Genomic DNA, 19,662 nt, shown 5'->3' with positions numbered 1-19,662 from the left:
GTAAACAGTTCAGTTGGAGAAGGCAGTTGGAGAAAGCAGTTGAAGAAAGCAGTTGGAGTTAGTTGGAGCTGGGAGAAGGTTAGAGAAAGCTGTTTGTGAGAGGGAGAGGAAAAAACTGCTCAGAGAGATAAAGAAGAAATCTGTTTGGAAACTTCCTTGGTGTTTGTGTTGTTTCCCCTCCCCCCTCCCCCCCCCCCCGTCTCTGCCGGTCAGAGTTCGGGGGTCCGCAACAAGGAGAATGAACACTTCTTAAGGTGTATATATGTTTCAGGGACACAAGGAGTCCCAGATCAAAATGTCAGAGGAGATGGGAGCCACCAGGAGCCGCTGGGAGTCGCCAGTTTTCTGTCCAAATTCCCAGAAACTGTCCTCGCCCATCCTGTGTGCGTTTATCAATAGCTGAGCATGGTGTGGTTCAGCTCTCCGTGGTTCCTGTACCTCTGCTCCCCAGCTCCCTCCCAGTCCTTGCCCCTCGCCTCCGCCAGGAATCCCAGCGATCCTGATTCACCCCCTGCCTCAGCTCTCCACTTGCCACCACACTAAGCATCAGACTTCAGAACAGGTCTTCGGTGGTGTGGTTCCTTCTGGGTCTGGTAACGTGGGAGGAGGTGGTGGTAGGCTTTGCTCTTTTGAATTAGGGTTGGGAGATCTTTGTTTATGTCTTCCTTTTAGTTTGTACAATGTGGCCTAGAATGGCCTGGAACTCCTTCGGTAGCCCAGGCTAGCCTCAAAGTTATGATCCCCTGTCGCAGTCTCCAGAGTCCTGAGACCATGGGTGTGTGTCGCCATCTATTTAGGCTCCTTATCCTAGAGTCACCTGCTTATTTACTAATTTATTAATTTTCTTAGGAGAAGGTTTCACTATATAGCTAGCCCTGGCCTGTAACTCACTATGTAGACCGACCAGGCTGGCCTTGAACTCATAGAGATCTACCTGCCTCTGCCTTCCAAGTGCTGAGATTAAAGATGTGCGCTTGCCAGGTGGTGGTGACGCAAGCCTTTAATCCCAGCACTCGGGAGGCAGAGACAAGCAAATTTCTGAGTTTGAGGTCAGCCTGGTCTACAAAGTGAGTTCCAGGACAGCCAGGGCTACACAGAGAAACCCTGTCTCGAAAAAACAACAACAACAACAACAACAAAAAGATGTGTGCTACACCATGCCTGGTCCTACAGACATATCTGTAAATGAGATGATATGTTCTCTGAGATTTGAATCAAAATAACATCTAAGATTACCACACAACAAATAAAAAAATGTTCATGACTCCGTGAGCAAATATTAACCACAACATTGACTTAGACTAAACATGGGGCTAGGGGGTGTGGCTTAAATTAAACATGGGGCTAAGGGTGTGGCTAGTTCACCTAGGAGGCCAGAAGCCGTGGGATCAATCCTTAACACCACAGAAACTGCATATCCTCATATCCCAGCACCTCAGAGAGGTGGAGGCAGAATGACCAGGAGTTCAAGGCCATCTTCTGCTTCTTAGTGAGTTTGAGGGTAGCATGGGCTATGTGTAAAAACAAGATTAAAATCAAAAAGTTAATTGGTATTTGTAAGTAACTAGATGTAGAACTATAATGCCAGCACCTGAGAGACTGAGACAGGAGGATCACTCCAAGTTTAAGATCAACTTAGGCTACATGGCAGGATCCTGTCTCAAAAGAAGCAAGTAAGCGGGCTGGTGAGATGGCTCAGTGGGTAAGAGCACCCGACTGCTCTTCCAAAGGTCCGGAGTTCAAATCCCAGCAACCACATGGTGGCTCATAACCANCNGTAACAAGATCCAATGCCCTCTTCTGGAGTGTCTGAAGACAGCTACAGTGTACTTACATATAATAAATAAATAAATCTAAAAAAAAAAAAAAAGAAGCAAGTAAGCAAAGAAAACAAAAGAGGAGGAAGAGGAAGAAGGAGAGGAGGAAGAAGAGGGGAGGAGAAGCTAAATACCAGCTGGATTGTGGCAGAAGCTTACAGTCTCCACCGGAGAACCGGGAGTTCAAGGCTACATAAAGAGTTCAAGGGCAGCCTGAACTATAGGAAACCCTGTCTCAAGGTAGGAAGGGAAGGGGACAGAGGCTGGATACTAAAGAGAAAAAGTTCTATATGAAGGCTAAGAGCAAACAGAACCAGCCTCTGGAGGAGACATTCAGAGTATCCATCTCACAGGGAAGCCATGGGAGAGCTCGGGAGCTGCCCTCCCTGGTCTTGCTGTGTCAACTGCCCAGAATGATGGGAATGATGCCCACCTCATCTTGGTAGCGGCTCTCCTGTTAAAAGTCTTCCAAAAACTCCACATGCAGAGACTAGACTGATGGCTCAGGTTAAACAGAGCACAAGCCTCTCCCACAGCAGCTCATGGCCACCTGTAGCTCCAGTTCCAGGATCTGATGCCCTCTCCTGGTGGGTACCTGCATGCACGTGAGCACACAACCATGCACACACACACACACACACACACACAAACACACACACACATCGATAATAAAATGTTGTATTTTAAAATGGGCTTTCAATAGCTCATCAGAGGAAGGGAGAATTTCCTGATCCTGAGAATGGATGATGGCTGGAGGGTGATCCCAGCCAAGGTCACTGGGGTCTTGGCAAGACATGGTGATGAAGGACTCGCCAGGATCCAGCCTCGGCCTGATTTCCCTGTCCTTCTGGTGTTGTTTGTGGCTCAGCTTACAGACACTGGGCAGTGTTCGCCTGGTAGTTTGTCAGTCTATTGGATAAATTGTGTGGTGCTAGCTGGCACTCTGCAGCTATTTGCTGTCAAGAATAATTTAGTAGAGCTATAAAACTTGATTCAGCTTCTATCTCATGCTCCAAATAATGTACAGAGAGATATGAATCATCTTTATTCACACATTAGGGTGGGGTTCCAGGGCAGAACAGGATATATCCAGACCATCCCCATAAAATCACTTATTGGCACCAGCAAGCTGGCTTGGTGTATAAAGTACCTACCATGCAAGGTGGAGAACTGGAATTCGATCCCCAGCACCCAGCAGAGAAGAGCAGTGTACCACTGTAACCCCTGAGCTCCTGCTGTAAGATGTGAGGCAGAGACAAGAAAACAACTCAGCTCATGTAAACAGCACAGGAGCAGAAACATGAGAGACCCTGCCTCAAAAAGGGGTAAGGAGAGGACTGACTCCAAAAGCTGTCCTCTGCCCTCCATATATGTGCCATGACATATGTATGCGCACACACACACACAGACACACACACACACTGACCTCCACATATGTGCCATGACATATGTATACATACACACAGACTGCCACACATGCCATGACATATGTATATATACACACACTGACCTCCATATATGTGACATGTGTATTTTCATGCACACACACTGACCTCCACATATGTGCCATGACATATGTATACATACACACAGACTGCCACACATGCCATGACATATGTATATATACACACACTGACCTCCATATATGTGACATGTGTATTTTCATGCACACACACTGACCTCCACATATGTGCCATGACATATGTATGCTCACACACACACAGACCTCCACATGTGACATGACATAGGTATGCACACACACAGACTTCTACATGTGCCATGACATATGTATACATACACATACTGACCTCCATATACGTGACATGTGTATGCATGCATGCACACACACTGACCTCCACATATGTGCCAATACATATGTATGCTAATACACACACAGAACTCCACATGTGACATATGTATGCACACACACACTCTGATCTCCTCATGTGACATATGTATGCACACACATACATGTACTAATTACAAAATTAAACATAACTGACAGAGAAGCTTGGTGAATGCACTAACCAAATGGTCACTAACCATCTCGTCACTGATGGAATAAACCCACGACATATGTATATCTCAGGATATGACACATCAAGACAGATGCTGTATCCAACCATGTTTCTGTGGAATATAATTTAAAAATCCAAAGACGCTTTATAAAGAGAAGAGGCGCATTTAGCTCATGGTCTGGAGGCTGCTGGTCCAGCCTATGGTAGAGGCCACCTTGGTAATGCATCAGGGCAAATGTCATCAGGGCAGGAAGTCATATGAAAGAGGTTCTCACAACTGTCTCCTTGTAACACACACTATCCCCTTCAGGGGGCAGTGTCCCTAGTGACCCTAGTGCAGGACTCTGGAGACAAGCTGGAGAGACAGGCAAACCAAACATCCTCCTTGGCAGATACGCATCACTTCTGCGAAACACAGAAATAACATCAAATTGATAGTGAGAAGAAAACCTAAGTTTGATAACGTTAGTAGTGAAGTTAAAGAAAGACTGCAGGCTGCATTGTCTGTGAGGTTACTGGGTCAAGTCTGGCCCTCCTGGGCTGACCACAGCCCCACCTCAGCGTCCGGAGCAGAGAGAAGGAGGAGTGGCTCACAGAGTCTCCAGGGGGACAAAGGAACTGTCCTGGAGTGTCCGTGTGTCCAGCCAAACAATCATGACTCTCATCATCTCTGTATCTGTGGCAGCTGCTGCTATCTCGAAGGACAACTGTCAATTCAGAAATGAAAGACACCCTGCTTCATTTCACCCTTCTTAGAAATATAATTTTCTCAAAATTTGGGCCAAGGTAAAATAGAATTGTAAACGATGCCAAAGTGTGCCCCTTCTCCATGGAGAAGGAAAGTCTAAGCTTGTCAGTTCCCACACTATCTGCCCCTCCCCCGTCAGAGCATATCCGCACACTGTTCACCCCTCCCCTCAGAGCACCTCCCCCACACTGTTCACCCCTCCCCTCAGAGCACCTCCCCCACACTGTTCACCCCTCCCCTCAGAGCACCTCCCCCACACTGTTCACCCCCCCACTCAGAGCACCTCTCCCACACTGTTCACCACCCCACTCAGAGCACCTCTCCCACACTGTTCACTCCCCCCACTCACTCAGAGACCCTCTCCCACACTGTTCACTCCCCCCACTCACTCAGAGCACCTCTCCCACACTGTTCACTCCCCCCACNCTCACTCAGAGCACCTCTCCCACACTGTTCACTCCCCCCACTCACTCAGAGCACCTCCACATACTGTTCACCCCCCCAATCAAATCACCTCCCCTACACTATTCACCCCCCCACACACATACTAAGAACGTCTCCCCTACATTATTCACAACGCTCAGAGTATCTCCATGCATTTGTTTGTTTAAAAAAAAATATATATATATGGGGGGAGGTAGGAGGATGGTGAGTGTGCAGGTGGGGGGAGATGGGAGGACGTGGTGTGTACAGGTGGGGTTAGGAGGAGACCCCCAGCCTGTCCTCTACAGTCTCATCTGTGACAAACACAACGTAGATCTAGATGGTATGGCAGGTGGAAGATTTAAAACAAAGCCACTTTTCCCACTGCTTATGGCATAATGTTAAATTCACACCTGTGACCAAAGTCAGCTGGGTCCCCGAGGAGCACCATCCCTGACCCTGCTGGAGCCCAGGCCTGTGCCTCCCTTCAGAAGGTGTAAGGAGCTGTAAGAGGCTGTGAGGACAAAGCTGACTCGGGGGCACCTAAGAGGCGGCCGCCTACGGAACTGTACACGCAGCAGCTCCTCCACACCCAGGTCAGACTCCCTCCCTAGAGCACCAGGAACACCTTTCCACAGAGTGTCTGGGGCTCACCAGAACTGCAGCCTCTTGGACACTCTGCAACCCAGGGCGCTTCTCCTCTCTGCAGCTCGGAGACCAGAACAGGTTTGTGAGACGAACCTTCAACTAGAGAAAAAAAGGAGGGAAGACAAGTTGAGGACATTTGCCAATGGGTTCCCGAGACCTCTATCAGCCCACCTTCCTTCAGGCCTGACGGGGAGAGACATGGACTTCAGAAGTCAGAGCAGCATCTGGGGTCTAACCTGGGCTCCACGATACAGCCAGAGAGATGGGAGCTGGGCCTGGGCCTCTAGGAAGGACGCTCCCTTAGGAAGGATGCTCGCTCAGGTGCATCCCTTCGGGAGCCCTTCCACAACGGTGAACACCAACTCTCTACCCAAGGAAGGAGAGACAGAGATCTCCTTGACATGCCAAAACAGCCACACCCTTCCGTGGAGTAAGTGACATCCAGGTAGATACCATGATTACCAGGAATGCCCAGCAACCTATTCATCCTGCCAAGTTGGGGAGCTAAGTCCTTCCTACAGGCATCCAACCCCAACATCTCGAGAGTCTCCATAATCCCTGAGGAGGCACCTGTGGCCATAGCTCTCCATCATCATATGCATCATATCTGTGCAGGCCCCGTGTGCAGGCTGCAGGCTGTCCCACTGACTCTGTGTGAAGTACAGAGCCACATCCTCAAAGGTCACCACCTCTTGAAACAGCAAACTCCAGATCAAGCTTGGGTGAGACAGGGGGAGCTCTGAGCTTCTGGGGAGCCCACAATCCCAGCCCTCATGAAGAGCAGCCAGCACCACAGCCAGAAACCAATGCACCAATGTTCCCATTTTAAAATGTGCAGCCCCATCTCTTTGCCAGCCACACAGTCTGGGGTCTCTCACTGCTGTTCTAATCTACAGCCTAATACCCAGGCAATACTCTCTTCCTGGTAACCATAGCAACCAGAAAGGAATATATTCCTGGATTTACAGATTGCCCTTCAAGGAATGATCACCCTCGTATACTCCTGTGTCACTTGGCTCTTTTAAGTAAAATGGATTTTTTATTAATTCTTTGAGAATTTCATACATGCATACCAAGTATTTTGATATTCACTTCCCGATCCTTCCCAAACTCCTCCCAGACCCACCCTTCAACCCCCACCTGACCCCCATGTCTTGTCATGTGTGTGCATCTCCAAGCCCAATCTGTGCTGGTCATATGTTCATGGTGCAGTTGACTACTAAGGACCACAGCCTTCAAGAAACTGATATGTAGCTGGGCGTGGTGGCTCACGCCTGTAATTCCAGCACTTGGGAGGCAGAGGCAGGCAGATTTCTGAGTTCGAGGCCAGCCTGGTCTACAAAGTGAGTTCCAGGACAGCCAGGGCGACACAGAGAAACCCTGTCTCAAAAAACCGAAAAGAAAGAAAGAAAGAAAGAAAGAAAGAAAGAAAGAAAGAAAGAAAGAAAGAAAGAAAGAAAGAAAGAAAGAAAGAAAGAAAGGGATATGCCCTCCCTGAGAGAGAGCACTGTCTGTAGCTCCTCAGCTCAGGGTCTGGAGCTCCTGAGCCCCTCCCTCCTCCATGCTAGAATGCAGACTGGCTTGAGACGTTGTGTAGATTATATGCAGTTCATCACATCTGCTGTGGGATCATGACTGCAAAGGCTCTGTGGTGTCCAAAAGTGTCTCTTCAGGGTGAGAGATTCCTCCTTGATCTCTGGTTCTTACAATCTTTCCACACTCAACATGATGGTCTGAGACTTGAGTGTGACTGAAATGACCATTGGTGGCTGAGCACATTTATTCCCTGCAGTTTGACCTGTTGTGAACATCAGCATCAACCACTGTCCCCTGCAGAAAGGACCTGCTGCGATAATCTGTCTGTAGAGATAAATTTAATAATTTAGAGGGCAGTTTGACCCCCTGGTTGGGGTCCCCCCAGGGCCCTATAAACACCCAGCTGTGGGTGTTTCCTCCTGTGAGAAGAGCCTCAAAGCCAATCAGGAAGCAGTTGGTTTCCCCACGCAGCATCAGGCTGCTGTTGCACCATGGACATCTTGCCAAGCTGGTCATTACCATAGCTTGGTGTTCACAGCTGAAGATTGTTGGTAATTCCACCCGGACCTCCCCACGCCCCAGAGGCCTGCACATTACCCTCTGGTACCATGACAACAGGCCAGCAGGAAGTCAGCACCAACTTGATTTGTTCATGTGCTGTGACCACAGTGCCACCACCAACACCAGGATTTGCTGGCTGTCATTCACCCTGACTCCACACGTCTGTAGTGTGAGCGTAGGGAATCACCCCCTCTTGTTCCTCCCCTAGCTTCTTTTACTAGTCCCAGCACCAAACACTGTGTAGAGCACCTGAGCTCTGAAAAGTCAGTGTTTTGCAAATCATATGTTCCTGTCTTTCGAGAAAGCCAGCTCTCCTAAAAGAGTCTATGTGTTCTGGCTTCCTAGGAAGGACATCTTTATAACTGTGGGTCTGACCCCAATGGAATCACAGAACTAAATGTGAGTCACAAAAGCAACAGCAAACATCTTCTGAGTTTAGTGACCAAAAAACTTTTTTTTAAAAAGATTTATTTATTATTATACATAAGTACACTGTAGCTACCTTCAGACACACCAGAAGAGGGTGTCAGATCTCATTGTGGGTAGTTGTGAGCCACCATGTGGTTGCTGGGATTTGAACTCAGGACCTTCAGAAGAGCAGTCAGTGTTCTTACCCATTGAACCATCTCGTCAGCCCCCAAAAACTGTTTTAAATCAAGTGCATAACAAATCCAAGGTTTTTCCACCCGTGTGGTAATGAGGCCACCTTGGTGTTCTGCATGATAAAAATTCAAAAAGAAGACTCAATTCTCAAAGTGTCTGTGGAAGACACCCACAAGCCTCAGGTCACAGCAAACCTCGTTCTCAGCCCCTCCCCTCCCCCAGAAGGTTCAGTGAGTAAAGGTACTTGCTGCATAGCCTGACTACCTGGGTTTGATCCCTTTAACCCACACACCCACATGGTGGAAGAGTTGACGCCTGAAGGTAGTCATGTGACCTCCACACACCCTCTGTGGCACACACGTCTGTATACACACACAAATAAGTCTATGGGGAGTGAAAGAAAATTCGCACACTGAACACTGGTCTCTTGACAATACATCCACAATGAATGAAGCAAACTCTTCAACACGTTATCGTTTGTTTTCATGGCTGGTTGTGGTCAATGTCCGCCACACAAATGCAGGTACTCCCAGAGACCACAAGAGGGCATGGTTCCCTGGAAGAACCTGGAGTTATAGGAGGTTGTGAAATACTCAGCAGGGATTCTGGGAACCAAACTTTGTTCCTCTGGAAGAGCAGAAGGTACTCTAAGACGAGGTGTAGCCCAGGCTGGCCCCCAACTCCTGATATTCCTGCTTCTGCCTCTTCAGCATATCCTACTAGCAACGGACACCACAACCAGTTCAGTAACAAACTTCCGAACCTCAGTAGGTGACTCTCACGGGATGTCCTGGCATGGTTCTCCTTTCTTCCTTCCACTAGTATCTGCAACGTGAGTCTCACCACTCCCAATATAGCCTCCTGTGGTGCGCGGGTTCCGTATCTCCCACTGTGACACCCCAACCTCCTCGGGCACCCCCATCCAAAGCCTTCCTGCCTCCCACGCAGGAGGAGGTCTCCACTCTGCAGACTGCGCGCTTACAAGGCACGCGTGTCTAACAGCGAGGGGACAGACATCCTGAGGACAGAGATGATGCTCCGTGCCCCGGGGGCGCCTCCAGGGGCCCAGTGCGTCCCCGGGCGCGGGGGACCCCACATTGGATTGTCCGCTCGTAGCAGGCTGGGAATGCAGAAGGAAGGTTGCACCTCTGACCCAGCACCGGCCGCAGTAAGTCAATGACCGACTCGCCCGAACTCTCTACAGGGCCAAGCCCAGACCCGGAAGCGCGAGCGCACTCCGGCCGCTCTAGGTGTTCCGGAGGCCTCATCTCGGTGATAACACCGCTCCACCTCTTGACGGTCCAGCGGAGTGGGCGGGGTTTGACGTCTCAGGGCGCCTGCGCACTTGCGAGATTTTTAACTGAGCGAACACGCAGGCTCCGACGCATCTGGTCTGGAAGATCTGAACGGTGCGCTTTGAGACTTTTGGGTGTCTGTGCACCGGGGCGGCAGGTGGTAAGCGTTGCCCGCTTGGGGCAGAAATTATACAAATTCGCTTGATCGTTATCTCTGGTACCAATTTTTTTTTTTTGGTTTTTAGTTTTCTCGAGACAGGGTTTCTCTGTATTGCCCTGGCTGTCCTAGAACTCAGAAATCCGCCTGCCTCTGCCTCCCAAGTGCTGGGATTAAAGGCGTGCGCCACCACGCCAGGCTTCTGGTACCAATTTTAAATAGCAACATTGATTGGGGAAAAAATAAATCACACCCCACAAATAAAGATTGGACATCAATGTGAAGTTTCTCATGCTAATGTGACCGGAAAATTAGCTTAGCCGGTCACTTCCCAGCGCCAGGTGGCTCAATTGAGCACCAGTAAATCTAACGCCCTCTTCTGGACTGCCTAACACTGTATTCACAGCATATACCCACACAGACACATAAACCATGCTGAAAAGTATTTTCATCGACTCAGCAGTTAATAGCACTTGCTCTTGCAAAGGGCCAAGACTCAATTCTAGCAGCCATATGGTGGCTCACCATCATCTGTAACTCCTATTCCAAGGGATCCAACATCCTCAGACACCACAAGGTGCAAACCTAACATGCTGGCAAAACTCATTTGCATAAAACCCCAAACTTTCTTTAAAATGGTAAAGCAGTAAAAGGTATATAAGGTAGAAAAAGCTTATTTCTCACTGGACACGATGGTACTTACCTGTAATGCTAGCACTTCAAAGGCCTAGGCAGGAACCAGAAGCCCTACCTCAGAATTAATGTTCAAGAAGGAAGGTGTGTGTGGTGGTTGAAGGCCTATGCTGAAGGCTAAAACAAAGTCCCCTGGAGGCGGGCAATGGTGGCGCACGCCTTTAATCCCAGCACTTGGGAGGTATAGACAGGCAGATTTCTGAGTTCGAGGCCAGCCTGGTCTAGAGTGAGTTCCAGGACCAGGGATACAGAGAAACCCTGTCTCGAAAACGACAGTCCCCTGGAGCTAAGAAGCCAGAAAAGCAAAGTGAGACCTCATTTCCTTAAAGTCAGCAAGTCCACAGCAGTCCCAATGCTAAGAAATCCTCAGTAGGCAACCATAACTGCCCCTGAAAACCAATCACCAAGTACCTCACTGTAGTGACCATGCTTTTGAAACTGTTGGCTCCCAGGCACTTTTCTCCATGAGTTCGGTCCCCCCCCACCCCTGTCCCCTTACCTCAGGCTATACCAGTAAAGCCAGTTCCAGGTGCTAGGTTCTTTTCAGTTTGTTTTTTCAAGACAGGGTTTCTCTGTATAGCCCTGGCTGTCCTGGAACTCAGAAATCCACATGCCTCTGCCTCCCAAGTACTGGGATTAAAGGCGTGTGCCACCACGCCCAGCCAGATGCTAGGTTCTTCTTCTTCTTTTTTTTTTTTAAGATTTATTTATTTATTATATGTAAGTACACTGTAGCTGTCTTCAGACACTCCAGAAGAGGGCATCAGATCTTGTTATGGATGGTTATGAGCCACCATGTGGTTGCTGGGATTTGAACTCCGGACCTTCGGAAGAGCAGTCGGGTGCTCTTACCCACTGAGCCATCTCACCAGCCCGATGCTAGGTTCTTAACCACCAGTATTTCAGTGCAGTAAGGACTTGGCCCTCCTGCCAGTAGCCAACCTGAGTATACCTAGATATGGGCTCTGGTGCAGAAATCCACTTATTGCAGTCCTTTAATTCCCAGCCCTAGGAAGAAAACTGCTACTTCCTAACAAATCACTAGTTCAAAACAATACCCATCCCACCCCACCCCCATGTGCAGACTGGGGATCCTGGGTGGCAGGCTGGAAATGTCAAGATTACAGTTGAGTGTTGTCTACTTTCCCACAAGCCACCTTTCGGACTATCTACAATTCTACCATGTAGAATTCTTGCCAGCAATTCCCTGGGGGGTATGGGGAGGGTGCTGTTTAATGAAGCCAGACTCATTTTTTCTACTAAATTCTGTGGGGTGAATTATCCCAATTTGTATGTTTTAATCCCTTTCTCAGAATCCCTAAATATGAGCCCATGAATAGGTGGCTTATGGCATATGGGATCACCACCTTCCTGATAGAAGAGCCAATGTGTGCTCAGAAGTGCCTAGACATGTGTCTTCAATTTCCTTCCCACTCTAAGCCAATCAGGACTGGCTGAACTGAAGTACCAGTTTTTGGTTTTAGTTTTTTTTTTTTACATTGGCAACCTCTTCTTTTAATACCTAGAGACTAGCTATCATAGGACTCATATTATACAGCATAGAAAAGTTACATGAGATGTGTACAACACACAGGGGGATGGGTAAGCTAGTAATGTCTAGCACACAAATGGAATCTTTCTGCAGTTCCTTCCCTCCCACCTCCTCGATCCACTGAACAAGCACAGCCGGTACGCTGTTCTCAGAGGTGGGCTAACAATTCTACTTCTACACAAAGCATTTCTCCAGTTTTAGACCCACTTTCTTCTCCACATACTTCTCTTTTCTCTTGTTATGCGTGCCGTTTACTGACTGCTGTGTACATAGTGGACAACAGTCCTTACTTGAAACATTTGGTCTATTTAGATGTTTAGAAGTGCCCAATGTATGTTAAATCACTTTGTAAATATCTTTTTGCAAACACTCGTGAGCCGTAGTCTTTTGGGAGTGGGGTAATGAGCCCCTCTGAGCAGTACAGTCTTCACTTGCTGGGGGGGTGGAGGTACTGGGAGGCGGTACTGGGAGGCAGTGACAACCGCCATGTAGTATGTGTGTATATGGGACCTTTTCTGATGGCTTTTTATATTCTTGCATTTTGTTTTGTGTATGTTGTATATAATGGACAAATATGTCTAAATTTTTAACATCTAGACTCTAGATATTAAAGAGGTTGCCAATGTATGACAAAGTAGTAAATTTAGCATATAATGTACACTGTTAAAATTCATAGAAAATTTTGTTCTGTAAATGGCTCGGGGATAGGATTTGCTCAGCTGTTTCTAAGTATTACACATGCCCATTTGTCTTTTTTTTTTTTTTAATGGTTTTTCGAGACAGGGTTTCTCTGTACAGCCCTGGCTGTCCTGGAACTCACTTTGTAGACCAGGCTGGCCTAGAACTCAGAAATCTGCCTGTCTCTGCCTCCCAAGTGCTGGGATTAAAGGCATGTGCCACCACTGCCCAAGCCCGTTTTTTGTTTTAATCACATGACCTACCTCAGTTCCAATTGTCACTTCCCATTCTCTTCAGGAGCCCTGTACCTTCCTTAGCTACGTATCCCTGGCTGCCTCAAAGGTTCCCACCCACCTCTGCCTCGACAGTACAGGGAGTAAATGTGTGTGCACCAAGGCTTGGCTCACGTCCCTTTTCAAAGGCTACAGGCTACAAGGACTACTCCACATTGCCCCATTTCCTAGGAGCAGCCTGAACCCTGCCCTCAGTCCTCCACCTGCTATATCTCACAGCCCTGTGATGCAGAGCCCACGAAGGCTCTCGACAATGACAGGACTCCCCTATGCCAGGTCACTCCCACCTGGCATTCCAGTGCCCACCTGTCCAGGTGTAAACTGCGGACATTAGTGTGCTGGGAATGACCCTACAAGAAATCCACCCCCACTTCTCACAAGTCACACTGCCTGCTTTTCAGGAGTTCACCCTTTGTGAGGACCAAGCTTCTCTCCAGTCACCCACTTTCCTGGAAATATTCAAAGCCTGTTGTATAATCCAAAACTATCAAGATCATGCTGCGGAAAGAAGGAAATGCCAAGCACACCACACACGAGACAGGCAAGCCCAGCCCCACACATCTTCCAACAATCATACTAGACTCTGGTTCATCAAAATGAAGTAATTCCACCTGTTGGTGGGAAATCTATTTGTACAAGGGTTAACACTGCCGTACTGTCATGGTACCTCTGTATAAAGGATCAGTTTGACTCTGGCTGTATGCTAAGTACAAGGCCTGGGTAGAATGAGTTTATGTAGCTGATCCTATCTACAATCCCACCAGACTACTTCCCACTCGGCTACAAGCTTCGAGTCCACACAAGATTTATCACCGTCAAAAAGAACCTTTATTATTCTTTGTGTAGCCTCACGCTTTCTTGCCAGCTGCCTTTGGAGCAGGTGCTTTCTGGGCTGGGNTCTTCTGACCCTTCTGACCTTTAGCAGGAGGTGCTGCCTTCTGGCCTGCGGCCTTCTGAGCAGGAGCCTTCTGGCCTGCAGCCTTCTTGGCTGGTCCTGAAGCCTTCTTGGCTGGTCCTGTAGCTTTAGCAGCCGCCGCCGCCGCTGCCGCAATGGCAGCTTTAGCAACAGCTGCTTTTTTAGGAGAAGCTTTCAGGATAGCAGCTCTTTGAAGTTTCTTTACTTCAGTCTTGATTATTCTGTTCCTCTGAAAAAGCACAGAAGAGCACTTGCTACAGACTCACACAAAATATGCCTTTTGTCCATTGTTAAAGATTAAACTGCTTTCACACTTGTACATTTAAGTGAGGATATTATTTCCAAGACTCATTTGGTCATTAAGCCAAAATTTATCCCCAAGCAATCTTGCTGGCCCTAACCTAACAAGAATTATAAATATCAATTACACACAACACCACAAAATAGGGACTGGCTACTGCTCCTTCATTACACTATATCCAATATAAATGTACATCTGAAAACTTACCATTTTCTTTGCCTTCATTACTTTGAAACGATCAAAGTCAGTCATCTTGGCTTTCTGTTAAAAGAAAAACAAAACAAAATTGATCTCCCCTGACATCTTTCAGCACACCCTCACCCTCCAGAATTAATAGTTTTATGGCTTTACCCTTTCTCTGGCATCAATTTTCTTGGCCCATCTTGTGGCCGCCCATTTCGTATTGATATCCGCCTTCTCCCAAGCTTTTCGGACATACTTCTGGCGGGCACTATGAAGATCCAAGTCACATATTACTGAATCAGCTTTATGGTAGGTCATGTCAAAAAAATACTTCAAAGTACACTTACTACTGCTCACACGTGTGCATAAAACCATGTCCCTTTGTAATTAACAAAAGCTGCTCCTTACACCTGCTATATTTTGCACATTAACTAGGCTAAGTTTCTTTTTTGGTTTTTCGAGACTGGGTTTCTCTGTGTATCCCTGGCTGTCCTTGAACTCAGAAATCCGCCTGCCTGCCTCCCGGGTGCTGGGATCAAAGGCGTGTGCCACCACTGCCCGGCCACTAAAAACTTCACTGCTTCGGTGAACCCTAGATTCACTGTAGTCACTCCAGTACAAGGTGACTATAACCACTCCACCAGCACCCCTCAGCTGTATCTCAGAGACTACCCAGGTTAGATCCACTTTGCGGTGGCTCATCACAGCAGGTGCTTTGTTGTACCAATCATTGCTGATGCCACCACACAGAACTGCAGGACAGTCTTAATCTGCAACCCCCCCAACCCAATAAACCCCATCGCTAAGGTAACTCAAGACCAGAAGACTGCAAATTTGGGGCCAATCTGGGCTACACGAGAGCAGACATTTTCACTGAGCTTACTGTACAGAGGGGAAAAAAAAGCAAAACAAAAAACCCAAACAGGAACTTTCATAATGGCAAAATGGCCTGGGCAACTTTAAGTCAATAAGGTCTGTTTGTTAAATATAGACCCCTTTCCTTGGTTGGCTCCAAACCATCTGTATTGTCTGTGTATAATAGATGGTGGCACCAAACTGAAAAGCAGGAAGTGTTACCTGTGTGGGAACTTGAGGATGAAGTCAGTGAGCTGCATGCATTTGAAAGGCATGGCCTGCCTCCTCACCCGAGTACAGGGTCCGTCCACTAAAGCCTAGAATACAAAACCAAGGACCTCAGACAGGCAACTAAGGTTCAAGATGGCTGCAACCTCTACGTTCCTTCTAGCCCTTTCTGGACCATACATTACTATTCAAGTAAAGCCAATGCACGTTCTGTGAACCCAGTATCCTAAAAACCTCCACCAGGCCAAGCAGCCCAGGCCAGTGGCAAAAGCCTGGTTCTCCTACCTTATCTTCCCAGAGCCTGAGGTAGCAGGAGCCACCACATCTATGTTTAGACTCCAGGGTCTCTAGCAAGCAGTCTCCCAACAGAGCTGTACCTGCAGCCCCACTTCAGTCTTCTCAGTTATCTCACTTAAAGTCACCTGCATTTGCCTGCCGAGTTTACTTGGTGAATTAATCCTGTAAGATGAGCTAACTCTACCCAGTGCTTCAAACCCGGTGGCCCGTGTTTCCTCAATGGTACAGCTGTAATCTAAAGAACTCCACCCAAGGACCACTACCCTGAGCAACATCTACGGTGCTGTCGATCTTACGGCCACGTTAAATAAAGATTGTAAAAAATACTCCGTCCCACACGTACCCTGTTCTGATCAATGACATCTACAATTGCGACCAGCTTTCCAGCATGGGGCCCAAAGGAAATGTAGGCCACCCGGCCAACCTCCACGTAACGCCTGAACACCTAAAACAGGAAGAGAAGAAACAAGGGTTGGCTTTAAACATTCCAAGTCCGCTGCTTAACGGCAGCACGGGGCTCGGAGCCGCCCCGGGAGACGAGTTTGAACTTAGTAGCCAGCATTTTTTAACTCCAAGTGTCCCGTAGCCATTTTCCCAGCACACGAGCTCCCTGGATCCGCTCTTACCCATGTTTGATACTCCTTTAGTTCTCATACAATTAACTCATTGTTCAATCCACGGACCCACTCCCCGGTTCGCATTTTCCGGAGAAAAAGGACTGCAGGGAGCTCGTGAGGAGCCAGGCCGCCGGGCAGGGCCGAGGCCGCAGCAGCGCCGCCATCCCCGAACCTCCGGCCCAGCCACTCCCGCCACTGCGCACGCGTGGCCCCGGCAGTGCCGTCCACGCGAGCCGCGCTCCCTGGGGGCTGGGTTCCGCGCCCCGCTGCCTCCCCACGCGCTGGCCGGGTCGCGCAGAGCCACTCCACGCCGGGGCTCTCCCGCCCGGGGCAGAAGACGGGCGTCGCGACGGCCGCGCTCGGAGCTCTCGGCACACACACTCACCATGTTGGCGGCGCTCAGCGAGAAGAGAGAGGGCCCGCCCTGCCGTGCGCATGTGTCGGCGGAAACCCCGCCCCCGGCGTCCAGCGTGCCCACCGATTGGCCGATGGGGAAACGTGCGTGCTTTTACGCATGCTCAGTGGGTAGTGACATGGCGGTTCCGGCTCTCTGCGGACTGCTTCTTCTCAAACACGTGCAGTGAGCTTGGCGTTGAAATTTCTCCTTTCTTGTTTGTTTGGGTTTGGGATTTAGGGGACAAGGCCTCTTAGTGTAGGCCTTCCACTCTGTATAATCCAGGCAGTCTCGCTCGCAGCAATGCTCCTGCCTCAGTCTCCCAAATGTTGGCATGACAGGGCGCTCACTCCTGAGAACTTTAGGGATAGGAAGGACTCAGAGGCTGAACTGTCCCCAGCCCACTTCCCTTTTCTTCTGTATACACAGGATATAAGTAAGACACAGCCGAATGTGCTGGCGCTCGCCCTTAATCCCAGCACTCGGGAGGCAGAGGCGGAAGCAAACCTGGATTTAAGGCCGCTTGCCCTACCAGGGATTCATACTGAGACTCTGTCTTAAAGGAACAAACACAGGGCTGGAGAGATGGCTCAGCTGTTAAGAGCCCTGAGTGCTCTTCCAGAAGTCCTGAGTTCAAATCCCAGCAAACACATGGTGGCTCACAACCATCTGTAGTGAGATCTGACGCCCTCTTCTGGGGGTGCCTGAAGACAACCGCAGTGCACTTACATATAATAAATAGGCCGGGGCGGGCGGGGGAAGGGAATATATTTCACAGATGTGCCTCTTAGGAGGCATTCCCTCCAGTGGGGCTTCCTCCTCCCAGAGGACCCTAGCACTGGGTACCTTCCTCAGCCACTCTTCATCCCATCTTTATGAGACAGCCTCTCACTGACCCCAGAGTTTGCCAGTTGAGCTAGGCATGCTGGTCAGTGAGCCCCAGGGGTGCACTTGTTTCTACCTCTCCAGGACGACTACTGCAGGCCATCGATCCTAACGCTTCTTGTGTGTGACAGGGATCCAAATTCAGGCCTTTAGGACATTAAACACTTTACATACTCCTTACTTAGGTGTGTAGAGGGGGCGGGGCAGGTGGACTAGTCCCCCAGGAGGCCAGAGAGGGTATCCAATCCCCTAAAGCTAGAGCTATGAATAGCTGTGAACTGGAAACAGGACTCAAGAAAGCATTCAACTGCTAGTCATCCCTGTGGCTCTCAGCGAGCCCCATTTCAGACTTATTTCATTTCATTTAATTTTATGTGTATGGGTGTTTGTGAGCACCAAGTGCAAACAAACTTAGTACCTGCTGAGGCCAGGAGGGGGCATCACAGCCCCTGGAATGTGAGTTAACAGAAGATTATAAACTGCCATGCAAGAGCAGCAAGTATTCAACCACTGAGCTGTCTCTTCAGCCCCCTCAATCCTGAGGAGTCTGAGTTTGCCAAAGAGTAAAGTGGTATTGTGTGAGGAATCCCAAGGAAAAGCTTTCTATCAGGACAGATGCTGAGAGCTGAGTGAAAAGATGTTCCAGCCAAGAGGGACGGAAAATCCTTGCCACCTGCAACACATGCACAAGGTCCTCTGTGCCGGCCCCGGGCCAGCGGGCAGTGGGCAACCCTGCCCAGAGGCCAGTGGGGAGGGTGGGGATCTGAGAGAGGCGCGCGGGAAGACTGCAGGACTGGACAGTGCTGGCACAGCACGCGTTTCTCAGAAGCTTGTTTTTAAGTTCTGTTACCTGTTGGATGCAGCGCTGTTCTGACCGCTGTCCAGTGTAAACAGAGCAGTCAGCACCTGTATCCTGTTAGGAGAACTGGGTCCTGGAAAGCTTTACTGCCAGGAGCTTGAGGGAGTGTGGTGCTGCAGTAAGAGTGAGAGGACACGTGAGAACGGATTCAAAGCCCAAACTACCAAAATGTGCATTTAAAGTCAATCACAGTAGTTAAGGAAAAAGAACAAAGTTCACCTGCTGTTCTTAAACATGCAGCTTTTATATTTCCTTGATTTTTTATTATTAGGTCATAAATTTTTTTGGAAAGGAAGCCTTACATGAAACCTCAAGTTTGCTTTTTACAAAGTAAAATTATTGTGTATAAGCCGCGTGCAGTGGTGCATGGCTGTAATCCCAGCACGCAGCAGACTGGGGTAGAAGGTGCCAAGAGCTTGAGACTAGCCTGGCATACATAGCAAGCACCAGCCGGGCAACATGGCAAAACTTTCTCAAAAGAAAACAAGGGCTGGGGAAGTGGCCTACTTGGTAAGGAGCTTGCCATGAGAAACTAGTTCAACTCCTGGAGCCCACATTAGGAAAAAGAAAAAAAAGCTAGGTGTGATAGTATTATTTTGTAATCCCAGAGCTGGGGGTGGGGAGTGAGACCGGCTGGCCAGCCAGCTAGCACTGTTGACTCAGCTCCTCCCTGGGCCCCTCTCTGCCATTAGAGTTGGGATAGCTGGGACAGGGTATGGGTATGGGGAAGTGTGGCTTTCCCAGTGTGTGGACCCAGCAGGGCCGAGATATCCGTGGTCTACATAAGACAGGAGGGACCCAGCTGATGGAGGGTTATCTGACAGAGGGTGAGAAACACAGACACGTCAAAGGAGACATGGCCTTGGCAAGAGGAGAGGCACACAGCTGGCTTCCTAATGACTGCGGCCTTGCAACTAGCACCTTGTTATTCAACCATGATCTTCAGCAGGCACTCTTTTTAAAGGAAGCGCAGACAACGTTCTGGTTTTATTCAATGCTTGTTTGTTTTTAAGTGAAAAAGCTGTGGGTGGGGCTTCTAGGAGCCAGAGATTGGCATGTAAAATTAAGATACTTGACATTTTTTAAAGATTTATTTTCTATTTAA

The 19,662-nt window shown here is 48.8% G+C and overlaps 1 protein-coding gene across 1 annotated transcript; it reads right to left on the bottom strand.

The window, feature by feature from the left end:
• Nucleotides 1–13,827: 13,827 nt before the first annotated feature.
• Nucleotides 13,828–16,864, bottom strand: Rpl14 (ribosomal protein L14). The gene is made up of 6 exons (XM_021207287.2): nucleotides 16,805–16,864; nucleotides 16,146–16,247; nucleotides 15,500–15,594; nucleotides 14,591–14,690; nucleotides 14,447–14,500; nucleotides 13,828–14,167 (listed from the first exon to the last, which is right to left on the bottom strand). The coding sequence occupies exons 1-6, from the start codon at nucleotides 16,805–16,807 to the stop codon at nucleotides 13,871–13,873; spliced, it is 651 nt and encodes a 216-aa protein (XP_021062946.1). The 5' UTR covers nucleotides 16,808–16,864; the 3' UTR covers nucleotides 13,828–13,870.
• Nucleotides 16,865–19,662: the final 2,798 nt, after the last annotated feature.

The sequence above is a fragment of the Mus pahari genome, chromosome 10 (genome assembly GCF_900095145.1).
Source record: "Mus pahari chromosome 10, PAHARI_EIJ_v1.1, whole genome shotgun sequence".
Classification (NCBI taxonomy): domain Eukaryota; kingdom Metazoa; phylum Chordata; class Mammalia; order Rodentia; family Muridae; genus Mus; species Mus pahari.
The sequence above is the reverse complement of the archived record's forward strand: the minus strand, read 5'-3'. Positions and strand labels throughout refer to the sequence as shown.